Source organism: Rhinoderma darwinii, chromosome 1 (genome assembly GCF_050947455.1).
Source record: "Rhinoderma darwinii isolate aRhiDar2 chromosome 1, aRhiDar2.hap1, whole genome shotgun sequence".
In the NCBI taxonomy this organism is placed as follows: domain Eukaryota; kingdom Metazoa; phylum Chordata; class Amphibia; order Anura; family Rhinodermatidae; genus Rhinoderma; species Rhinoderma darwinii.
Genome location: NC_134687.1, coordinates 132,259,317 through 132,281,487, shown reverse-complemented (window position 1 = coordinate 132,281,487; position 22,171 = coordinate 132,259,317). Strand labels below are relative to the sequence as shown.

Here is a 22,171-nt window from a genome sequence, read left to right as displayed (position 1 = left end):
GAAGTTATATTTACTGCTGATTTGAATCCTAGAGGGCAAATGCCCTTTAATTTTAATTTATATATCTTACAACATACTACATGCTGTGCTGCACTCTTCCTTTTTATTTTATACACTATATGTATTGTAAGGCCCTATTCACACCATGTTTGGGCATATAGTTGACAGTATACATCTCAATATAACATAAAGTTATACAGACAAATTAATGCCAAAAGTGTGTCCTTGTGGCAATTCCAGTGTATTCTTATGTGGCAGCAGGGCCTTTTGGCCCCCTCAAGCTCCTGGGCAAAAGGATCCATCTAAGAAACAAAAGGCAACAAAAATTCACAAGTACATGTATGTCGAAAGGAGGGGTCCCCTTCCAACATCCACTTGTCTGTGAATGTAATTACTCGCTGGAGGACGACTGTGATGGAATATCTTATGCCATTGTACAATATAATATGAAAAAGTGGGTTTGTAAAGGTTGCAGAGCTTGCAATCACAAGTAGGCGTTAAGCCTGATGGTTTATAGGCTCCCATTCTACAGTGAAACCTTTCCAAAACTTCCTTCACATGCACTATTTTTCCACGCTTTTAAACACTATAAACAGGGCAACTATTAGCCAATGAACGAGCAATCGTTCATCGGCTGATCGTATCGTTTCTGCAGCAGAAAATATTATCGTTGTCAGCAGCATATCTCCCTGTAAACAGAGAGACGTATTGCCGACATGGTAGAATGTATGGGGACGAGCGATCCTAGTAACGATCGCTCGTCCCCATACATTAGTGATCGTAGCTTATTGTGAAAGGAGCAAACAAGCGCCGATCAACGACATGTCCCATTACGGTCAAAATGGGCCAGTGTAAGGGCTTGTCCCCACGTAACGGATTTGCTGCAGAAAATTTCTGCAGCAATTCTGTTAAAAGTAGCAGACTTTTCGCTGCGGTAAAAATGAGAATGGTGCGTATTTTGATGCGTTTTTCACACTCCTGTGAAAAACGCAGCACTTCATTCCAAAGCAGGAATAGACGAGCTGCGGTCCAAAAAATACGCACCGCAGTTCAATTTCAGGTCGGAATTTTTAAGCATCGTGTGGATGAGATTTGTCAAATCTCATCCACTTTGCGGCTACTCTATTCTGCGTATTTTCCGTCTGCAATTCTGGACGGATAATACGCAGCAATTCCACTACATGTGGACGAGCCCTAAAAGGATATTTACTCATTGGATGCCAATATTCCTCTTAGAAATCAGTGGAACAATTCTATTGATGTAAAGTAAGAAATTAATTACAAATTATTTACTTCGTTCTTTTTAAGAAATATAAATGTTATTTTATTCCCGTTTTACGTTGATTTCTTTTCTATGAAGAGTGCTAGGATTCTGAGCAGTGTCTGAACCAGAGAGTGCGCTCTATATTAGTCATTCTATTTTGTTCTCACTTTGCATAGTAATTGATATGTAGTGTTTGCTCAGGTACATCTTTTGATGTGGTAGTCGCTCAGTAACAAGGGTCAAGTACGTGCAAGGGCAGTGTTGCTAAGCAGCAAGTGACAACAGAGCAGAGCCGCACTGAGAGCTTTAAGATGCTAGTGTAGTGGAGACGAGAACACTGGTTATATATTACGCTCTACAACTCTCCAGTGTGACAATGGCAAGATATTTCCAATACCACAATACCAATTTTCAGTCATTTGTTAGGCTAGACTACCAGCTTAAGCCTGCCAAAGAAAAATATGATGACATTAGAGTCAAAGCACGGCTACAACACACCAATGAAGCCAGAAGGAAAGAGAAAAGTGCCACAGTGTATGCTGGTGAGTTCAGGAAGAAAGAGCTGGATGAAAACTGGCAGTCATTGATGAGACCAAGCTCACCCACCAGGAAGAACAAGCCTCACCCACCTGAGTAAGGAGGGAATGTGTATGTGTCAGTATAAAGTGTGGGATTGTTGTTTTTTTTTATGTATAGTGCTGATGTAGCGCCAAGTTTGGTGCCGCCAACATATTACCAGTCAAGCATGCGCGCTACCGCTCCAATCAGGGGCGTAACTGGGAAAGACTGGGCCCCATTGCAAACTTTTGACTGGGGCCCCCCTCCCCTGGGTGTCACACATCCCCCCCTTGTAGATAGTGCCTTTTTTACAGCCCCCCCTGTAGATAACGCCATACAGCCCCCTCTGTAGATAGCGCCATACAGTCCCCCCGGTAGATAACGCCATACAGCCCCCTCTGTAGATATCTACAAAGGGGGCTGTATGGCGTTATCTACAGGGGGGGCTGTATGGCGCCATCTACAGGGGGGGCTGTATGGCGCCATCTACAGAGGGGGCTGTATGGCGCCATCTACAGAGGGGGCTGTATGGCGCCATCTACAGAGGGGGCTGTATTGCGTTATCTACAGAGGGGGCTGTATGGCGTTATCTACAGAGGGGGCTGTATGGCGCTATCTACAGAGGGGGCTGTATGGCGCTATCTACAGAGGGGGCTGTATGGCGCTATCTACAGAGGGGGCTGTATGGAGCTATCTACAGAGGGGGCTGTATGGCGCTATCTACAGAGGGGGCTGTATGGCGCTATCTACAGAGGGGGCTGTATGGCGCTATCTACAGAGGGGGCTGTATGGCGCTATCTACAGAGGGGGCTGTATGGCGCTATCTACAGTGGGGGCTGTATGGCGTTATCTACAGGGGGGCTGTATGGCGTTATCTACAGGGGGCTGTATGGCGTTATCTACAGGGGGGCTGTATGGCGTTATCTACAGGGGGGCTGTATGGCGTTCCCTACAGGGGGGCTGTATGGCGTTATCTACATGGGGTCTGTATGGCGTTATCTACAGGGGGTCTGTATGGCGTTCCCTACAGGGGGGGGGTCTGTATGGCGTTCCCTACAGGGGGGGGGTCTGTATAGCGTTCCCTACAGGGGGGTCTGTATGGCGTTCCCTACAGGGGGGTCTGTATGGCGTTCCCTACCGGGGGGGTCTGTAGGGAACGCCATACAGCTCCCCCTGTAGGGAACACCATACAGCACCCCCCTGTAGGGAACGCCATACAGCTCCCCCCTGTAGGGAACGCCATACAGCTCCCCCCTGTAGGGAACGCCTTACAGCTCCCCCCTGTAGGGAACGCCATACAGCCCCCCCTGTAGGGAACGCCATACAGCCCCCCCTGTAGGGAACGCCATACAGCCCCCCCCTGTAGGGAACGCCTTACAGTCCCCCCCTGTAGGGAATGGCATACAGCCCCCCCCCCACCCTGTAGGGAATGCCATACAGCCCCCCCCCCACCCTGTAGGGAATGCCATACAGCCCCCCCTTGTAGGGAACGCTATACAGCCCCCCCTGTAGGGAACGCTATACAGCCCCCCCTGTAGGGAACGCCATACAGCATCCCCAACCCCCCCAAAAAATGCGACCTACAGTGTGAAAAGACATGTACCCCCTCTCCACAGGATAGGGGATACATGTGTGATCGCTGGCAGCGATAGGGAGAACGGGGGACCTAAAGTCCCCTGAAGTTCTCCATGACTAACCTCTGACTTCCGGCGTCTGCGCAGCTCAATAAAAATTAAAGGAGCGCTGGTCACGCATGCGCACAAGCGCGACCGGCGCTCCATTCATTACTATGGAGCTGACGACACAGACCCCGGAAGTCCGAGGTTTGTGATGGAGAACTTCAGGGGACTTTCAGTCCCCCGTTCTCCCTATCACTGCCAGCGATCACACATGTATCCCCTATCCTGTGGATAGGGGATACATGTCTTTTGTTTAATGGCAGAGCGGGGAGATACCTCCCTGCTTTGCCGTAGTGTTCAGTGGCGTCGCGCTGTAGCAGCCATAGCGGCTGCTAGCAGAGCCTCCGGCCATGGTGGGGGCCCGTGCCGGCGGGCGACACGGGCCCCCTCATGCCGCGGGCCCCGTAGCAGCCGCTACGGCTGCTATAGCGGTAGTTACGCCACTGGCTCCAATCAAACTATGAGACTGATGGACATTACAGAGCTCGGCTATCTCCGTCAGTCTAATAAAGTTTGAATGGAGTGTCAGTGTGCAGGCTCGAACGCTGCTATATTTAAATTCCTCCTCACTGTGCGAGGTGACTATGGGCCCCTCTATTGGCTATGGCATCTAAGGGTATGTTCACACACTGTTTTCATGCGTATTTTGGGCTGTAAACGCCTACAAACATCTGTCCATTGAATTCAATCGGAAAAATGGCGTTTCGTTCAGACGTTTTTTTGTTTTTTTTTAAAACGGCACGTACAAACACTCCCCGTAAAAAGAAGGAGCATGGTCACTTCTTGAACAATTTTTAGAATAGATGGTATGAAGAGCTTAGTGACATGGCACTGTTATAAGACGCCACCATTGTGACAAGTTGCTTCTGGGCTCTGCTTTAGCGTCATTATTAAAGGGGTTTTCCAGTCGCATAAAATTTATGTCCTATTCTCAGGATAGCCCATCATTATGTGATCGGTCGAGGTCCGACTCCCGGCACCACCGCCAATCAGCTGTTTTGAAGGGGTGCAGCGCTTGTACGAGCGTTGCTTCCCCTACATGTCTAATTGCTCACTGAATCGTCGACACACTTTCAGCGGTGGTTCACAGTATTACCGACTTTTTCCATTGAAGTGAATAGAAGGCTGTAAAACGGAACCACCGCTACAAGTGTGTCGACGATTCACAGTGAGTAAGTAGAAAGGAAGGGGGGAGAAGCACTCGTACGAGCACTGCGGCCCCTTTAAAACAGCTTATCGGCGGGGGTGCCGGGAGTCGGACCCTGACCAATTACATAATGATGGCCTATCCTGAGGAGAGGCTATCAATTTTATGGGACTGGAAAACCACTTTAACAATAACTTAAAGGAACACTTCAGTCAAGAATGAAAAATCAGCCAGCATGTCGCATTGTATTCCTTATATTGTAAAGTCTTTTGTGCTTCTTGTTATTTTACTATTCATTTTCTAGATTGCAGCACAAGTGACTGCTATCTCCATGACTCAAATTTTTTCAGGCCAATAATTGAGTCATCTGCATGTTAATTACCTCTCCTTACATAGATATCAGTGGGCAGGTGCACACAACTAAGGCACTGTTCTGAGGTTTCCGTCAGAACGGGACCCTGAGCAGACACAAACTGACCCCAATGCAGATGTGAACAGTTAAGCCCCTCCCAGGCTGGAAAATGTAAGGCTGGGTTCACACGACCTATTTTCAGACGCGTTTTATGTTTCGAATTACGTCTGAAAAAACGGCTCCAATACGTCGGCAAACATCTGCCCATTACTTTCAATGGGCTTTACGATGTACTGCGCCGACGACCTGTCATTTTACGCGTCGCTGTCAAAAGACGGCGCGTAAAATTACAGCCTCGTCAAAAGAAGTGCAGGACACTTCTTGGGACGTAATTGGAGCCGTTTTTCATTGACTCCAATGAAGAACAGCTCCAAATTACATCCGTAAAAGACGCCCCTCAAAACACGAGTACATGCAAAAACGTCTGAAATTCCCTAATACATCTAAGGCCTCCTGCACACAGGATGGAACTACTTCACCTCTTGGAATGCACTCTTCACATACCAATTTTGCTCCAAAAAAAAGCGTGAGTCCGCTGCGAAAAAGTCACGACATGTCCGTTCCTTGGGCGTATTTCGCGCATCACGCACCCATTGAAGTCGATGGGTGCGTGAAAATCACGCATGCCACACGGAAGCACTTCAGTGGGACGAGCGTGATTCGCGCAACAGCTGTCAAACTATGAATGAAAACAGAAAAGCACCACGTGCTTTTCTGTTTACAAACATCCAGCGCAGCCGCGCTGTTAAGTGCCTTTTGTGCACGCAAAACGCACACGCTCGTGTGAATCCGGCTTAAAACAAATAACAAATTTGGTGCACACCATTTACATCACGACTTGAACCATTTCACTTTGATCTTATTTTCCACTGGCAAGAGCCAAATGAGTATAAAGAGCCAAAAGAGAATGTGTGAGTATACTGTTGAATATGAAATTGCCATGTCTGGATGAGACTAGAAAACAGCACTATATAAACCAGCAGCTATTCATTTGTCTAAATGGATTGAAAAAAAAAAAAGGGCTGTTTCTAGTATTCAAGTAAATGACTACAGTTGTTAAGTGAACGCAAAGGCATACTCACCGGGTAGAAACCTAAATTAATACAATCATATCTGCATGCAATTACACCAGGCTTAGACTCTGTTCACATCTGCATTGTGGTTTGCGTTTTTGTAACAAAAACCCTGTCGCAGTATTGGATCTGTCGTACGATTAATACCATCGACGCCTGACAGACTCCTTTGACTTATAAGGCTGGATTCACACGAGCATGTTCGGTCCGTAAAGGACGGAACGTATTTCGGCCGCAAGTCCCGGACCGAACACACTGCAGGGAGCCGGGCCCCTAGCATCATAGTTATGTACGACACTAGGAGTTCCTGCCTCGCCGTGGAACTACTGTCCCGTGCTGAAAACATGATTACAGTACGGGACAGTTGTCCCGCAGCAAGGCAGACTCCTAGCGTCGTACATAACTATGATGCTGGGAGACCGGCTCCCTGCAGTGTGTTTGGTCCGGGACTTGCGGCCGAAATACATTCCTTCCTTTACGGACCGACCATGTTCGTGTGAATCCAGCCTAAGGGTATGTTCACACGCTGAGTAAAAAACGTCTGAAAATATGGAGCAGTTTTCAAGGGAAAACAGCTCCTGATTTTCAGCCGTTTTTTTAACAACTCGCGTTTTTCGCGACCGTTTTTGGAGCTGTTTTTCAATGGAGTCAATGAAAAACGCCTCCAAAAATGTCCCAAGAAGTGTCCTGCACTTCTTTTGACGAGCCATCATTTTATGCGCCGTATTTTGACAGCGACGCGTAAAATAAAGGCTTGTGGGAAGAGAACATCGTAATTCCCATTAAAAGCAATGTTCAGATGTTTGTAGGCGAATTAGGGGCATTTTTTCAGGTGTAATTCGAGGCGTAAAATGCCGAAATTAGGTCTGAAACCACTGCGTGTGAACATACCCTAAGGGTATGTGCAAACGACCTCTATTCAGACGTAATGGAGGTGTTTTACGCCTCGAATTACGCCTGAAAAGACGGCTCCAATACGTCGGCAAACATCTGCCCATTGCTTGCAATGGGTCTAACGATGCTCTGTGCAGACGAGCTGTAATTTTACGCGTCGCTGTCAAAAGACGGCGCGTAAAATTACGGACGTGTCAAAGAAGTGCAGGACACTTCTTGGGACGTAATTGGAGCCGTTTTTCATTGACTCCAATGAAAACCAGCTCCAATTACGTCCGTACAATACGCCGCGAAAAATGCTTGCACTTGTAAAAACGTCTGAAATTCAGGAGCTGTTTTCTCCTGAAAACAGCTCCGTAATTTCAGACGTATTTGGCGTTGTCGTGTGCACATACCCTAATAGTGTCCGTCAGTTTCTGTCAAGGTTTTCCGTCATTTTGATGAGAAGTATAGCACACGCAGCTCTATTCTTCCTATCAGATCTGATAGAATTTGTGACAGAGGAGCCTCCAACAGCAATGTGAATATAGCCTGGCAACAATTTGACAACTCTCACAAGAGTCAGGAGGTTTGGCAAAGCTAATAATACAAGACTTCATAGACTTTTGTTAAAGTGTCCTGCCCTCTCTTTGCCAGCCTTTCAATGGTTCATTAATAATAAACTTATCGGCAACAGCTGTCTAGTTTTGTACTTAGTCCTGCCATGAAGTTTGTTGTTAGCAGTATTAATAGTAGAATAGAACGTATTAATCCGATATAGATATGTTTTTTTTGCCTTTTTAGGATATTCTTGGTTACTACACTACATAACACCACAGGGTATTACAACTGTAAGAACAAAATTTCTTCAGAAGAAAAAGGTATTTATACACATGATAAACGCACAGACACATCACGTATCACACCAATTTTTTTCTCTACGCACGCTTTGGAAACCCCAGCCCCCCCCCCCCCCCCCCGAAAAAATATTAGGTTAATAATAAGCAAAAAATATATAAAATTAAGTATGAGTAGTTGCCTATAGACTAAACGTATGATAATAGTGTAACTTTTCGGCACACGTTCATAAGGATTATGTCATGAATACATTTTAAGCATAGAGGGTAACGAAGAGCTTTAAAGAAAACCTTTTACCTCCCAATACATGTGCAGCTGAGTGCAGCATGTAATGGGGAGGGCTGCACAAACCCTGGGGCACTTTACATTTTTTTTTTCTACCTCCCTCCGTTATTTAGATATTGGTGCCGTTATATTTGGCACACGATATTTAAATAACTCCCTGAACAGTCAACAGGGCGTGTACTGTCAAGGGGGCGTGTTACTATGGCTGTGACACTGTCCAATCAGATATGGACAGTGCCACAGAATGAGAGTGTGCGATTGCAGTCTTTTCATCCGAACAGGCAAGGGGGCGCGTCAGTGCTATGGACAGAGCTGTGGAGAGGAGATCTTGCGAGAGATCAGTCTTGTATTGTCTGCCGAACTGGCAAGGGGGCGTGTCTCTGCTACGGACAGTGTAAGCGCTCCCCAGCTTTTACACTTTCCGTAGCAGTGACACGCCCCCTTGCCAGTTCGTCAGACAAAGTACAAGACTGATCTCCCACAAGAGCTGAAGAGATGAGGGGGCACTCTCCTCTCCACAGCTCTGTCCGTAGCAGTGACACGCCCCCTTGCCTGTTTCGGATGAAAAGACTGCAATCACACACTCTCTCATCTGATTGGACAGTGTCACAGCCATAGTAACACGCCACCTTGCCAGTACACGCCCCATTGACTGTTCAGGGGGTTATTTAAATATCGTGCGCCAAATATAACGGCACTGATATCTAAATAACGGTGAGAGGTAGAAAAAAAATGTAAAGTGCCCCAGGGTTTGTGCAGCCCTGCTTATTACATGCTGCACTCAGCTGCACATGTATGGGGAGGTGAAAGGTTCTCTTTAAGCCAATAATAATCAATGAAGCGACTGATACAAATCCTTTTTTTCCGTGTTTTCTTCTGTTAAAGTTAAAGGGGTGGTCCAAGATTAGAGAAACACGACTGCTTTATTAAAAAAAAAATGCTGCAATATCACAACCAATTTCAGAACAAAGCCGCCATGTTTTTCGATTTCTGGATAAACCCTTTACTAAATCCTTAAAACAAAAAAAAAAAAGACATACAGTGAAACCTCTGAGACGACCACAAACATTGGTTTACTAGGGGGGTGGTCTTCTCGAAGAACAGGACCAGTATACATTACATATAGTAAAACATGAAATCTGGTCTGGATAAGGGGGTGGTCTTCTCGAAGAGGTGGTCTTTTGGAGAGGTTTCACTGTACGTATATCTATTTTCTGTTGTGACTTCTCTGAAATGATAGTACATAAAAAAAGAATATTTTCCATTTGGCTATAGCCCAGTGATGGACCAAAGCATTACCTGTCTGAGGATAGAATCGATCTATACTACAGTATATGGCCAAAAGTATGTGGACAACCCTTCTAATTATTGAGTTCAGGTGTTTTATTTATCCCCATTGCAAACAAGTGCATAAAATCATGCACACAGCCATGCAATCCCCATAGACATTGGTAAATGCTAATACTGAAAAGCTTAGTGACTACAAAATTTCAAACTGCCTCTGGAAGTGATATCAGCACAAGAACCGTGTGTCAGGAGCTTCATAGCTTCATGATATGGGTTTCCATGGTCGAGCAGCTGCACACAAGCCTAAGACCACCATGAGCAATGCCGAGCATCAGTTGGAGTGGAGTAAAGCACGCTGTCACTAGACTCTGGAGCAGTGGAGACATGTTCTCTGGAGAGATAAATCACATTTCACTATCTGACAGTCTAATGGACGAATCTGGGATTTCTTTTAGCATCAGTATCTGACTTTATACATGCTATGTTGTCTGAATGGGCACAAATTCCCACATAAACATTCTAAACTCTCGAAAGCCGAAAGCCTTTCCAGAAGAGTGGAGGCTGTTCTAGCTAATAAACGGGGCCCAATTCCATATAGTGTATTCACATTTTCACTCCAATAGCCACTGATCAGCTGGTCACACTTTTTGATCTGAACCAACATCAATGCAAAATCCTGGCTTCCTTTGTTGTGAAGGTTATAGATGCTAGGAAATATGTTAGTTCATGGTATCAGACAATGAATATACCATTGCCCACTAAGTACTGCAAGCTAAATATATGAGGGATCAACTGGTACCCCATATTGTATATACTAGTTACCATCTGGCTGTCATTAGAAAGATTAGGGACAATATGGTAAAGGTTCTGGTTTCACTTGGTATTTTTCATACAACTTATGATATCTATTATTTAATAGTTAACCAAACTAATAAGGGGCATGGAGGACCTTAGTTATGAGAAAATATTAATATAATTCAACCTATTAAAGGGGTTTTCCGAACCGAATTTCAAATTTTTAAAAAGGTCTGGGTGCACTAAATATCTTCCAATAACCCCTCCCCACCCAAATACCTTCTTCATGTTTCTGATGTTTTCCTCACAAATCCTCTTCTCACAAATTTTTCCGTTTGTTTACATCCAGGAGTTGCGGTCCAGGTTAGTTTCTGGTCCCACCTTCACTACATTTGCCACAATGCATAGAGCTGGTATTTCAGCCAGCTCCAGAGCCGCTTAGCACAACTTCTCTGTTCTCAGAAAGACCGCACATTGGTTCTCCGTTGGGAATGGCGCAGGCGCAGTGTAGTCAGCAGGGCTTGTGTGAAGAAAGAATACTCACGCAGGTGAGGGAGGCAATGGACTGAGCATGCGTGGAGGAAACAGTTAGTTAGAACCACCCATGCTCTATGAATTATTGAGCCTATCCGGCCCCCACCCTTGTACATGACGTCAGTAATGACGCTCCGTACATCAAGCAGGCCGGAAGGAAGTGTGAACAGTGAGCGGACAGGAATTCACCGGAAGAGTGAAATTCAGATGGGGTTGGTGTCGCGTGACCCGCGATGCGATCGGGAAAACCGTACAGATTCTTCAGCATGAGTAATTTGAAAAGTCACTTGTGTTGCCAGCAGTAGGTAATTTACCATTACACGTCAGATTCTGGAAAACCCCTTTAAGGCCGGATTCACACAAGCGTGTTCGGTCCGTGATCTACGGACCGTATGTCTGCAGTATTTCCCGGACCAAACACACTTTAGGGGGCCGGGCTCCTGGCGTCATAGTTATCTATTACGCTAGGAGTCCCTCCCTCGCTGCAGGAAAACTGTCCCGTACTGAAAACAATTACAAGCAAACAGCGACAAGCTACTGTGGGGACTGTGAATCGGTGGAATAGCCGACCTAAGGAGCTGGTCACTGCAGGAACAGTAGATGGCTTTAAAAAAGGCAAAGATAATTTTCTAGAATGAAAAAATATCAGCTCCTATGTCAATGTGTAGAATTCTTTTTTGGCAGGTGGGCTCGCACAATTTGATCAAACTGAGCGTCAAGAGCCTCACATTTCTAAACATAACTATAGAAGTAATGCAATTAAAATAACATAAATGCATAATAAACAGAGTGTGTGTGTATATATACATATATATATATATATACATATATATATATATACATATATATATATATATATATACATATATATATATCTTAGCGGTGTGCATCTGCATTCTCTTGTTACTGGTAATACATAAATCACAGCAGATTAGCACCTGCATATCCATTTGATGTTTCAGGAGGAGCCGATTAACTCTCTTTATTTGAATGTTAATCCAGTCTGATCGCCGCTTGAGATCAGGAGCAAAATCTTTCCTTTTTAGGGAATTTTTATATTTATTTACATTTTTTTTTTTTTAAACTTCCTCTGGATCAATAGGGGTAAAACAAAGTTTTATAGTTTCTCCCATCCCTTGGTTGAACTTGATGGACATATGTCTTTTTTCAACCATTGTTACTATGGAATATGATGATAGCCCAAGCAATGTACACTTGAGAGAACACCTCTTACAAGCATTATGGTGCACCATGATTTAATCTTGCCATACAGGTAAGATAAAAATCAGACTAACCTGATGATTTTAGCAGGATCAGCTGGTATTCTCATGTGTATGGGGGCCTGGAAACTATTGGATTTCAACAGGCCTGATCCTTGTTCCCGCAGGAGATAAGCCACTGCCAGAGGTGTATGGCAGTGGCTTATTCCCTTTTCTACATTAAAATAAACATGCATGTTTGTGGAGTCCGGAGAAATAGCAGTCGGATGAACAAGCGTCTATCTAATGTGTATGGCCAGCTTTAGTTGTAAGTGTACCAATTATAATATTAACAAAAAAAATAAAAAATCAACAACTTTGGTTTCTTGCAGGTAAAGGAAATACGAATGTTTCTTCTTTTCCCAGTGGACCCAAAAAAGGCCAGTGTGGGGACAAGAGCCAGGTACAGTATGACAGATACTGCCTTCTATAGATCAGACTTTTGTTATTTACATCCAAAATAGGGTAATAATATTTCTTCAAATAAATTATTCAGTTACTCTCAACATAGTTCTTAATCCTACAAATTCCTTGTGCTTTAAAACCGGAGGGAACATGACGCAAGAAACATTACAGAGTCCTTTGGTTTTCATAGGTACACATATTCAATGATGTGAACTTCAATATGGCAGCTCAGGCTTGGCTGCAACTTGCTAATGCTGAAGGTAAGATGAATACTAGCGCATTGTGTATTAAATAATGTGAATATTACATCTTTTTGGCCTGCTTAACCCCTTCCCGACATTTGTCGTATGGTTACGTCATGGAAAGCTAGTGCTTACCGCATTTTGCCGTATCCATATGACAAATAGATGACATGGGCTCAGAAGCTGAGTCCGTGTCATCATCCCCGGATATCAGCTGTATGTTACAGCTGACACCCTGCTGTAATGGCGGGGACTGACGTTTGCTCAGATCCCCGCCATTAACCCCTTAAATGCAGCGACCGAAAGCGATCGCTGCATTTAAGAGGTTTGCAGCTCATCGGCACCCCAGCAATGAAATTGCCGGGGTGCTGGTGGCTGTAAAGGCAACTGGAGGCCTAACACTAGCATCCTGGTATGCCTAGTATGGAAGCCTTTCAGGCCCTGCCCAGAGGTGGGGCCTTAAAGTCTTCCGTAGCCGCTGGCAAGATGGCGCCGGGTCAGGAGCTGAGCCGGCATCATCAGCGGTGGATTTCAGCAGTATGTTACAGCTGACATCCACCTTTATCGGCAGGAACCGGAGATAGCTCCGATTCCTGCCATTAACCCCTTTCAATTGTTGCATCTTAAGAGGTTGGTATCAGATTGGCAGCCCTGCCATGCAATCGCAGGGCTGCCGACTGCTGCTATGGCAACAGGAGGCCTAACAATGGCCTCCTGCTATGTCATTACGGAAGCCGATAAGGCCCTAACCAGAGGCGAAGCCTAATCGGCTTGCTGTCATTGAACGACTGACAGATCTAATACATTGCACTACATAGGTAGTACAATGTATTAGAAAACAAAAAATCTGACAGTTGGACCTTCAAGTCCACATAGTGGGACTAAAGAAAAGTGGAAAAAAAAAGTGAAGAAAAAGTGAAAAAAAAAAGTAAAACAAAAGTTGTAAAATAAAGTTTCAAGTAATAAAATTAAACACAATCGCCCTTTTTCGCTTATCAAGTTCTTTATTATTGAAAAAAATAAATAAACCATACATATTTGGTATCACCGCGACCGTAAGGGCCTGAACTATAAAAATATTATGTAATTTATTCCATGCGGTAAACGGCGTAAGAAAAAAAACTATGTCAGAATTTCTGTTTTGGGTCACTTTTCCCTACAAAAATTGATTAAAAAGTCGCATGTATCCAAAAATGGTACCTATAAAAACTATAGCTAGTCTCGCAAAAAAACAAGCCCTAATACAGCTCCATCAACGAAAAAAACGTTACAACATAGCGACAGAAAAATACATTATTTTTACAAAAGTAATTTTATTGTGCAAAAAGTTGTAAAACATAAAAAAAGTGCTATAAATTTGGTATCGCCGGAATCGTACTGACCAGCAGAAAAAAATGAACATGTCATTTATAACGCATGGTGAACGCTGTATAAAAAAACTAAAGAACTATTCACTCTGCCTCCCAAAAATTGGATAAAAAGTGATCAAAAAGTCGCATGTACCCCAAAATGGTACCAATAATAACTACAGCTCATCATGCAAAAAAACAGCCCTCATACCACTACATCTATGAAAAAATAAAATTAGTTAAGGCTCCAATAAGTCCGGAAATAAAATGTATGCAGTTGTGCAGGCCCGATGGGATCATTTCTTCTGTTTAAAGAGGCATTTTATCAAAGCCCTAAAATTAGGGAACCAGGAAGGGTAGGGCCCATACATATCTGCTGGAAGCGAGGGTGCCCGTATTATACCAGGACAACACTTGCAAAATACCCCAAACCGCAAAGGTGCAGAGTGTGGACCAAAAGGGGGATAAGAAAGTACACCATTTATCAGAGCGACACTGGCCTGTGCAGAAAGGATTGCTTCACAGCGTAACAAATATCTATGGATTATTTTATTGTTTTTTTACCCCATTATTATACCACCTGACTATGCCCCGGATGTACTCCGCACAGATTACATATACTCCCACATTATAAACTGAAATGCCAGTAAAACTCCAAACAAAACTACTACAAGGCAAAATCCATGCTCCAAAAGCCATATGGCGCTCCCTCCCATCTGAGCCCTACAGTGTGCCCAAACAGCAGTTTACTTCCACATATATGGCATCGCCATACCCGGGAGAACCCTTTTAACAATTTTTGGGGTGTGTGACCACAGTGGCACAAGCTGGGCATGACATATTTGCCACTGAAATGGCATATCTAGGGAAAAATATAAATGTTTAAACTTTGCACGATCCACAGCGCAATCATTTATGGAAAAGACCTGTGGGGTGAAAATGCTCACTACACCCCTTAATAAATGCCTTGAGGGGTGAAGTTTCCAAAATGGGGTTACTTCTGAGGAGTTTCTTTTATTATTTCACATCAGAGCCTCTGCAATTGTGAACGAATACTTTGAAAATCGCCAAATTAGGCCTCAACTTCGCATGGTACTCTTTCACTCCTGAGCCCTGTCGTATGTCCAGGCAAAAGATTAGGGCCATATGTAGGGTGACTTTAAAACCGGGAAACACACCATAATTAGAGAGCTGTCTTATTATGGTGGCACAAGCTGGGCACCACATATTGGCATATCTATGGAAAAAAATCCCATTTTCACTCTGCAACATTGGCGTCATTTACTTTCCTATTCTTCTCCATCCAGCCCAGACCACAAAGACGACTTCTACCTACGACTTCAGTTTGCTGTCCAGACATCTTTTGCCCTCTATAGCAACACAAATTCAGACCCCAGACGGACCAATAAATTAGTTCAGACCTCAGACTAGGCCCCTTAATTCACACCCCTTAAAATAATTCAGACCTCAGACCAGACCCATAAATAAATTCAGACACCAAACCCCTAAATTATTTCAGACCAGACCCCTAAATTAATTCAGACTGCAGACAGACCAATAAATAAGTTCAGACCTAAGACTAGACCCCTTAATTAATTCACACCCCTTAAAATAATTCAGACCTCAGATCAGATCCCTAAATAAATTCAGACCTCAGACCAGACCCATAAATTCAGACACCAAACCCCTAAATTATTTCAGACCAGAACCCTAAATGAATTCAGACCACAGACCACACCCCTAAATAAATTTAAACCTCAGGCGAAACCCGTAAAATAATTAGGACACCAGACCGTCATTAATTCAGACGCCAGACCAGACCCCCGAAATCCACCTGTTTCCTATCAAATCCGTTCCTATGCCAAACCTTTCAAATGATTTATAGCGGTTACGTTCCTCTCCTTTCCATTCCTATCCTGTCCGTTTCTATCCTATCTAGTCCTATTCTATCCTTTACTATCTGTCCCAATCCTAACTGTCCCTATCCCTTTCTGTCCAACCTGTTTCTATCCATGCCTATTTTATCTATTCCTATTCTACTCTTTCTATCCATTTTCCATCCTATCAGAGCATCCTAAACATTCCTAAAATGGAAGAGGAGAAACTAAGGACCTCATATCCACAATATTAATCAGTAAACATGAACATGAGGTTCTTTGTTAACATTTTGATCAAATTGTATAAGCCCACTTGCCACTTCACGGCGACCTCCTTTAAGTGGGTCCCTACTCTATTGGTTGCAGCACTGCATGGCGGCGCCCCCACCACAATACCGCACCAGCAGTAGGAGCAACCCAGAGGTCCAGTAGCACTCGTGCTCCAAGCCAACCTTGGCTCTTGGCCACATCTCTCTACAAGTGCAGCACCATAGCAACAGACTCCACCACACAGCAACACAACAAGTGAAATGATGGAATGAACTCACCTTGAGATGTGCCCCCAGTGGCCAACCGAGAGCACAAGAGCAGAAACACTTAAGAGGTAATTCTTAAATTAAAATCAGCTGGGTCAAAAGCGTGAGTGCTGGTACCAGAAATTGCAAAAAAGGGAAAGGCTGTATGATATTACTGAAATTGAAGAGGAGAAACTAAGGACCGCACATATACAATATTAATCAGTAAACATGAACATGGGGTTTTAGGAATGACCTCATAAGTGTTTCTGCTCTTGTGCTCTTAGTGGGCCACTGGGGGCGCATCTAGAGTGCATGCCATCTTTTCACTTGTTGTGTTGCCGTCTGATGGTGTCTGCTGCTGTACTTGTGGGGGACGTGGCCCAGAGCCAATGTTGGCTTGGCCTGGCAGCAGCGGTGCTTCTGGGTTGCTCCCTCTGTGGGTGCGGTATTGTGGTGGCGGCGCCACAATGCGGTGCGACAACCAATAGAGTAGGGACCCACTTAAAGGAGGTCGCTGTGAAGTGGCAAGTGGGTTTATACAATTTGATCAAAATGTTAACAAAGAACCTCATGTTCATTGATTAATATTGTGGATGTGCGGTCCTTAGTTTCTCCTTCTATTTCAGTAATACTATACATTCCTATCCTATTTGTTTCTAGCCAAGTCATACTGTGTTCCTAATCAATCCATTCCTATACTACCCATTGTTCCTATCCATTTCAACATCTCTTTTTATCCTATGTTTCTATCCAAATCTATTCCGTTTCCATTTCTATCTGTTTCTATCCTATCCATTCCTTTACTATTTGTTCCTATACTATCCCTTCCCAATGGTTTTAACCTATCTGTTCCATTTCTATTTGTTCTGTTCTTATTCTATAACTTCCTATTCTACCTATCTGTTCTTATCTTATCTATTCCCATCTCATCTATTCCTATACTATCCATTTTGTTCCTATTTGCTCCTATCTGTTCTCTTTTATTACTATCCTTTCGTACATCATTCTCTCATATTTGTTTTTATCCTTTCCATCCCTTCCTATGCTATTTTATCAATTTTATTGTTCTGTTCCTATGCTTTATGTTCCTATCCATTTCAATTCTATCTTGTCTGTTCCTATCCTGTCCTAAACTATCCTACTTATTTCCTGTCGTATCAGTTTCTACCGTATCATATCCCATCTGTTCCTTTTCTATCGTGTCCGTTTCTATCCTGTTATCTTATCCTAACCACTTCTATTCGATCTGTTCCTATGCTATCATATCATATTTGTTCTTATCTAATCCTATCTGTTCCGATTCATTCCTTTCCTAATCTATTTTGTCCTTTCTAATACCGTTTATTTTATTCTATCTGTTCTTACACTATCTATTTCTATACTTTCCTATCCGTTCCCATTTTATACTAAATTAGGCTATCCCTCCTTACTTATCCTATAACCTCCTATCCATTCCTTTCTTATATGATCTTCTCCTATCCATTCATTCCTATCTGATCTCTTCCTATCCCATTCGCTCTGACCCTGTTACTGTCCTATCCGTGCCTATCCAATCCTATTGTTTCCTATGCTATGTGTTCCTATTCTATGATATTCATTCTATTCTATCCAATCTTATCTTTATGTAATATTATTACTATTATTAATTATATTCTGTCCATTCCTACCCTATACATTTCTGTCCTCCTGTCTGTGCCTATTCTATCCTCTATTCCTATTCCATTTTTTTTTAATCATATCCTGTTTTCATGTTCTGTTCTTACCATCTGTTCCTATCTGTTGCCATCCTATGCTGTTTTTTCCCCCTATCCTTTCTATTCTAATCCATTCTTTATGTATTTACTAAACTGACCTTTGTTCCTATGATAACTACAGACTATTTTGCTGTAATGAAAATGATAAAGTTTGTAAGTGACCAACAAGGCATGAAGAAGGATACAAGTGCAAAAAAAAATACACATTACCAGGTAAGTGTTTTGACTTGATTTTTTACCTTTTAAACAATTTGGTAAACCAGATAGAAATGTTAAATGTTCTTTCAGATTTGGCTTCCAAATTATAAATGTAATTATAACAATCTAATAGTTCACTATCACAAGCGATGCATTACAGAGCAGTAAGCAGGCCACCATCCATGGGGTGAGACTTCACCAGAGGAGGTGCTCTTCTCTGACTGTACCAGTGACAAGAAGCATAGCTAGGGATTACAGGTGGTCTGGCAGGGCATGATTCCCAGGTACAAAAAGGAAGGGGGCGGCAAAGGTGTTCTAACACCACTCTGCTTGGTCAGGGTATTATACTGACCAGACTAGGGCAGCGAACTGAATCTGTGCCCTAGGTGAAGGAAGGTATATATAGTGCATTCGGAATGTCTTCAGACCCTTACACTTTTTGTTATGTTGAGGCCTTGTGCTAAAATAAAATAAAGTTTTTCTACATTATTCTGCACTCAATACCCCATAATGACAAAGTGAAAACAGAATTTTAGAAATTTTTGCAAATTTATTAACAATGAAAACTCAAATTTCGCATGGACATAAGTATTCAGACTCTGCTATGACACTTAAAATTTAGCTCTGGGGCCTCTCATTTCTCTAGATCATCTTTGAAATGTTTGTAGACCTTGATTGGAGTCCACCTCTGGTAAATTAATTTGATTGGACAGTATTTGAAAAGACACACCCTTGTCTATATTAGCGATGTCACGATACCAGAAATTGGACTTCGATACCGATACTTCGTTTAGTATTGCGATTTCGATACCAATTCGATACTTTGCCAACAGTAATAAAAAAAAACTTCTTCCATTTTCTGATGTGAGGCGCGTGGTGTGATGATGAATTTAACCTCCACGTGCCTCACATTAATGGTGATTAACCCCATCATGTTTCTCAGTCATAATGGATTAATGTGTAAGGTACATGATAGGGTTAATTACTATTAATGTGAGGCACATGGAGGTTAAATTCATCACACCTTGTGCCCCACAATAAGTGATAGAAAACAGGTTTTATTTTATTTTTTTACAGCGTACACATCATAAATGATGCAAAAAAATTGTTGTGCAGGTTATTACGGCCGCGCCAATACTGAATGTGTGTATATTTTATGTGTTGAGACTTATTTTAATGTTTATTTTAAAAAAAAGTGTATGTGTATTTTTTTTAAATTAACATTACTTTATGTTTTTACTTTATTTTTTAAACTTTAATGTACTGGCATATATCTATATTACAGTACATAAGCCTGTGTACGGATAGTATACAGGCAGTTGTTAGAAAATACCTAATTATGCCCTAACAACAGGAAATATGGTAGGACAGCCCTGGGGTCCTTCAATGGACCCTGTGCTGTCTGCCCATATATGGTATATCCCTCAATCGCATCACAAGAATTCCCTGTGACGCGATCCAAGGGGCATCCCCCCTTCTCATTTTCCCCTGAATGCTGCAGTCCGCTGTGATCGCAGCATTCACGGGAATAGCGGCGGAGATGAGAGGTTTCTCTCATCTCCGCCGTTATAGAGCGGGGCTGCTGCTGTGTAATACAGTCATTGCCCCACTCCTGACAGGAAGTGCGTGCGCAGTCAGCATGAGATGCGGCCGGCGCTGCACTAATGAGCGGCGGTTCAGGTACTGAAGACAGAACATGGGGGTGTTTTGTAGTGCGCCCGCCATGTTGTCTTCAGTGCTAAGTATCGAAATACATGAAATAGTGGTATCGAACCGTTTGGGGATGCAGAGTATCGAAACAGTATCGAAGTTTCGATGCATCGTGCATCCCTAGTCTATATAAGGTCTCACAGCTGACAATGCATTTTAGAGCAAAAACCAAGTCATGAGGAGGAAAGAACTGCATGCAGTGCGCAGAGACAGGATTGTGTGGAGGCACAGATCTTGAGAAGGGTACAAAACAGAATGGCCTCCATAATTCTTAAAGAGGCTCTGTCACCAGATTTTGCAACCCCTATCTGCTATTGCAGCAGATAGGCGCTGCAATGTAGATTACAGTAACGTTTTTATTTTTAAAAAACGAGCATTTTTGGACAAGTTATGACCATTTTTGTATTTATGCAAATGAGGCTTGCAAAAGTACAACTGGGCGTGTTTACAGTAAAAGTACAACTGGGCGTGTATTATGTGCGTACATCGGGGCGTTTTTACTTCTTTTACTAGCTGGGCGTTCTGACGAGAAGTATCATCCACTTCTCTTCAGAACGCCCAGCTTCTGGCAGTGCAGACACACAGCGTGTTCTCGAGAGATCACGCTGTGATGTCACTCACTTCCTGCCCCAGGTCCTGCATCGTGTCGGCCACATCGGCACCAGAGGCTACAGTTGATTCTGCAGCAGCATCAGCGTTTGCAGGTAAGTAGCTACATCGACTTACCTGCAAACGCCGATGCTGCTGCAGAATCAACTGTAGCCTCTGGTGCCGATGTGTCCTTGCTCGTCCGACACGATGCAGGACCTGTGAGTGACGTCACAGCGTGATCTCTCGAGAACACGCTGTGTCTGTGCACTGCCAGAAGCTGGGCGTTCTGAAGAGAAGTGGATGATACTTCTCGTCAGAACGCCCAACTAGTAAAAGAAGTAAAAACGCCCCGATGTACGCACATAATACACGCCCAGTTGGACTTTTACTTTAAACACGCCCAGTTGGACTTTTGCAAGCCTCATTTGCATAAATACAAAAATGGTCATAACTTGGCCAAAAATGCTAGTTTTTTAAAAATAAAAACGTTACTGTAATCTACATTGCAGCGCCTATCTGCTGCAATAGCAGATAGGGGTTGCAAAATCTGGTGACAGAGCCTCTTTAAATGGAAGAAGTTGGAATAACCAGGACTCTTCCTAGAGCTGGCCGCCTCACCAAACTAAGTAATTGGGGAAAGGGGACTTGGTAAGAGAGGTGTCCAAGAACCCAATGGTCTCTCTGGCTGAGCCCCAAAGATCCTATGTGCAGATGGGAGAAACTTCCAGAAGGTCAAGCATCACTGCAGCACTTCACCAATCTGGGCTTTATGGCAGAGTGGCCAGAAAGAAGCCTCTCCTCAGCAAAAGACACATGAAGCCTGACTGGAGTTTGCAAAAAAGCACCTAAATGACTCCCAGACTGTGAGAAACAAGATTCTGTGGTCTGATGAAACCAAGATTGAACTATTTGGCCTTAATTCTAAGTGACATGACTGGTGGTAACCAGGAACTGCTCATCACCTGCCCAATACCATCCCCATAGTGAAGTATGGTGGAGGCAGCATCATGCTGTGGGAGTATTTTTCAGCAGCTGGGACAGGGAGAGTGGTCAGGGTTGAGGGAAAGATGAATGGACCAAAGTACAGAGATATTCTTAATGAAAACCTGATCCAGAGCGCTCTGGACCTCAGATTGGGCCGAAGGTTCACCTTCCAACAATGACCCTAAGCACACAGTTAAGACAACACAGGAGTGGCTTAGGGACAACCATGTGAATGTCCTTGAGTGGCCCAGCCAGAGCCCTGACCTGAACCCAATCGAACATCTCTGGAGAGACATGAAAATAGCTGTCCACTGACGGTCCCATCCAACCTGGCAGAGCTTGAGAGGATCTGCAGATAAGAATGGCAAAAAATCCCCAAATCCAGGTGTTCAAACCTTGTGGCATCATACCCAAGAAGACTGGAGGCTGTTATCGCTGCCAAAGGTGCTTCAACCAAAATACTGAGTAAAGGGTCTGAATACTTATGTCAATGCAATATTTTAGTTTTTCCATTTCAAT

At 43.5% G+C, this 22,171-nt stretch overlaps 1 protein-coding gene across 1 annotated transcript in view; it reads left to right on the top strand.

The window, feature by feature from the left end:
* The first annotated feature begins 1,633 nt into the window (after window positions 1–1,633).
* Window positions 1,634–22,171, top strand: part of LOC142737318 (uncharacterized) — a 28,596-nt gene continuing 8,058 nt past the window's right edge. The window contains exons 1-5 of the mRNA XM_075849696.1: window positions 1,634–1,897; window positions 7,811–7,887; window positions 12,357–12,427; window positions 12,620–12,689; window positions 18,291–18,382. Coding sequence (XP_075705811.1) covers window positions 1,641–1,897; window positions 7,811–7,887; window positions 12,357–12,427; window positions 12,620–12,689; window positions 18,291–18,382 — 567 coding nt within the window. The 5' untranslated portion in view covers window positions 1,634–1,640. The remainder of the gene's footprint in view (window positions 1,898–7,810; window positions 7,888–12,356; window positions 12,428–12,619; window positions 12,690–18,290; window positions 18,383–22,171) is intronic.